This window comes from Tupaia chinensis, unplaced genomic scaffold, assembly GCF_000334495.1.
Source record: "Tupaia chinensis unplaced genomic scaffold, TupChi_1.0 Scaffold143756_1, whole genome shotgun sequence".
NCBI classification, from domain to species: domain Eukaryota; kingdom Metazoa; phylum Chordata; class Mammalia; order Scandentia; family Tupaiidae; genus Tupaia; species Tupaia belangeri.
Genome location: NW_006203605.1, coordinates 30,939 through 34,496, shown reverse-complemented (window position 1 = coordinate 34,496; position 3,558 = coordinate 30,939). Strand labels below are relative to the sequence as shown.

Below are 3,558 nucleotides of genomic sequence, written 5' to 3'. Positions count from 1 at the left end.
CAGGAGCCCCACCAAGAGGGGGCAGAAAACTCCCTTCTCACTCACTGAACCACACTGAGAAACCTGGCCAACCGAGAGCTGGGGAACGCCCCTCCTCGGAGCGGGGGGCTAAGGTGCACACCTGCACAGTCAGGTCTGGAGGGGAGGGGCTGGCGATCGACACCAGGAACTCATTTAAAATGTCCTCAAACCCAAGACAGGCCCACAGGGCAGCCAGAGCCTGTTGGGACGGAGTGTGGGTAAAGGCAGCCAGGCTTCCTCTCTGAGCCGCAGACTGAGGCCCGGCTGCGTCGCCTCGGCTGATCCTACCCTACCCCGGAGGGCAGGTTCCTTCACTTTGTCTATTTCAGAAGTGAGGGAACGGCGACTAAGAGTTAGCACTTTATCCAAGTCAGGAAGCGAGGACCAAGATCAGGACCCGGAGCCAGGCTGGGCTCAATTCCCAACAGGAGACACTCCGAAGCATGCTGAACAAGCCTCCCGCTGCGTTCTAGGAAACCAGGTGGCGGGGGGCCCCTCCGGCTGCCCCCCCTGCGCCTGAATCTGCAGGGCCAGAGCACAGCCCGCGGGGGCACCGCCTGGGCAGGGGAGAAGGGAAACCGCAAAGGGCCTGCAGCCTGCCCTGCGGTCGGAGCCACGCCTGCCGGCCTGGACGTGCAGCACTGGCCATCAGACACAGCACTTTGGAGTCGCAGCGACGCCCCCAGGCAGCTCCCAGTTCCGAGCGCGCCCTCTCCGCCCGGCTGGGTCAGCTCCTGCACGCGCGCACACACACCCCCGGCTTTCTGCACGGCCTTCCCGAGCGCTGCAGGCCCGCCCACATACACCTCGGTCCCGGCACGCAGGGTGAACCGGGCAGGCCGTCACCTGGGTGAGGAGCACGAACTGCGCGAACTGCCAGGGTAGCGTGAAGAACACGTTGGCCGCACAGAGCGCCACCAGGCTTCCTCTGTGGAGCTGGGCCGCCCTGGAAGAGAGGAGGGAGGTCAGCGAGTGCCACCCCAACGTCAGCACGGCGCCGCCCGCCGGAGGGAGCCCCGTGAGAACACGAGCTGACATGAGACGCCACGCTTGGGGACGGACTGCAGACACCTCTCGCCAGGGGGAGGGCCGGGCGCGGTGTGTCCTCGGGTGTCCACACTCCATTTCAGTGGGGACTGAGCGGACGTTCAGGTTGAGTAGATCGGGAGGTGAGGGGACAGCAGCGGCCCCAAGGCCACGACATAGAGACCAGTGCTGCGGAGCCCAGAGCGAGGACCGGCCGTGGACATGGACAGACCTGGTCCCGCCAACCAGCGCGGCCCCGCTAAGGAGCAGGCCGAGGGCCCAGGCTGGCGGCCCCTCTGCGGGCCTCACGCGGGGGCCACCAGAGCTGGGAGTCAGGAGGCCCGGGAGCTTTTCTCTCCTCTCCTGATCCAAGAGCCCACGCGAAGGCCAGGCATGTGCGGCACATGGGACACACAGCGGGGACAAGCACGAGGCCGGTGCAGGGAGGCAGCCACCCGGGGTGAGCCTGGCCGGAGGAGCCCCAGCACGAGTGCCTCTGTTCAAGGACTCCTTCTCCGGAGGACCGGCCGCACCCCGGCCCATCCATGCACTGAGCTCTGTCCCGGTCAGTGAGCACCCGAACCCATCCCCAGACAAGCCCAGGGCCCATACGGAGAGATGCAGAGACGCGCCCTCCCGGCAGGGCTGAGCTGTGGGCTGCCGTCGGGGCCGTGAGCGCGTGTGACACGAGCAGGTAGGCAGGGCTACAAGGCACCCCTCACAGCCGGTGTCCTCTCATGGGGACGCGTCTGCAAGCCGCTGCCTCCCCCACTCCCCTGGACACAGACACGAGGCCAGTGGAGGGCGGTGGAGGACGGAGGTGGAGGGCGGAGGTGGAGGAGGGAGGTGGAGGAGGGTGGTGGAGGAGGGAGGTGGAGGTGGGAGGTGGAGGAGGGCCGTGGAGGACAGGAGGTGGAGGAGGGCCGTGGAGGACAGGAGGTGGAGGGGGGCCGTGGAGGACAGGGCTGAATCCTAGCCTACTTCTCAGGCCAGGCACCACACCCAGGCTCCTGGCTGGCTGGGAACAGGGTGGGAGGAGGGACGGTGGCTGAGACTTTGCTGAGAGTGCCTGTATCTCTGTCTCTCTGTCTCTCACTCTCACATTCTTGCTCTCGCTCTTCCCTGACTCTCAGGAAAGAAACTAAGAAAGAGAAAAAGACTGCAGCTTCCAAGAAAGCAGCTGTCAGCCCAGGGAAGCTGGACACAGCACCCCTTCCACGAGCACGCTGACCGGAAACGAGAGCAGAAAAGCTGCCCCGGCAGGAGGCGACGACGCGGTGCCCTGAGAAGCTGAGGGGCCCAAGGAGGACGAGTGTGAGCCGGGCAAGCGAGGCCGCTGCTCCCGCTCGGGGAGGCCAGGACAGAGTGGAGAAGGCCCTGGAGAACGCCAGGTCCTCCAGCAGTTTTCAGCAAGGACAGAAGGCAAGAAGGAAGTGGCAGATGGGACAGAAGACCATGTTACCGGGAGGCTGACGAAAGCCTAAGGCACCCATGACAGAAGCACTTGAAGCCAGAAAAGAACCCAGCAGGACGCAGTCGGATAAGGCGGAGGGCCCGCCACCGTGGCCCAAGGATGAGGCAGAGCACGGCCTCCCACGGCGCTGGCGCCCCGGCCCTGGAACCTGGCCGCGCATCCTGCCACCTGGAGAGGGAGAGGGGGGCGCAGGCTGCAGACAGAACCGAGCCCCGACAGCGGCCTCCAGTGAGGGTCTCCTGGCCCATTCCGGTGGGCCCACTCATCGCAGGGTCCCTGCAGGGGGAGGGGCCAAGGAGAAGGGGGATGAAGTGACTAGAGGACCCGACCGCACGGCTGCCTGGAAAGACAGAGTTGCCAGGAGCCAAGAAGTGCTGGTGTCCCTGGCGGCTGGAAAGGCTGGACATGGCTCCCCTCCAGCCCCGAGAGTGGGCCATCCGCCACCTCGACCTCCGGGCTTCCACCCCTGAACTGTGAGCTCAGATCCAAGCTGGTGATTACTGGCACTGAAGCAGCTCCACGTTGTGCAGCCGGGGTGCAGCAGAAGCAGCAGGCCCAGCCAGCGGGCAGCCACCGACGGCCAGTCACAGCCACGCACGTCGGAGCAGCTAGTGAGCAAGTGGGGAAAGGGAGCTCAGGCTAGTCCTGCCTGGATGGAAGACAGAGAGGGAGACCCGCACAGGAACGAAGGCTGTTGGCCATGCCGGTCTGCACCGCACCGGACAAAACGCCAGAGCAGGGAAAGGACTAAGAGCAGCAGACAGGAGCCCGGCGGACAGGGGACCGGCAGACAGGGGACCAGTGGACAGGGGACCAGCAGACAGGGGACCAGTGGACAGGGGACCAGCAGACAGGGGACCAGTGGACAGGGGACCAGCAGACAGGGGACCAGTGGACAGGGGACCAGCAGACAGGGGACCAGTGGACAGGGGACCAGCAGACAGGGGACCAGTGGACAGGGGACCAGCAGACAGGGGACCAGTGGACAGGGGACCAGCAGACAGGGGACCGGTGGACAGGGGCCGGGCGGACAGGGG

At 65.9% G+C, this 3,558-nt stretch overlaps 1 protein-coding gene across 1 annotated transcript in view; it reads right to left on the bottom strand.

The window, feature by feature from the left end:
- The window catches only part of DPY19L1 (dpy-19 like C-mannosyltransferase 1), a gene marked incomplete at its 5' end in the record, with an annotated part of 75,772 nt that overhangs the window by 43,288 nt on the left and 28,926 nt on the right, over positions 1–3,558 (bottom strand). Inside the window, 1 exon segment of the mRNA XM_027766866.1 lies at positions 868–967. Within this exon segment, the coding sequence (XP_027622667.1) occupies positions 868–967 (100 nt within the window).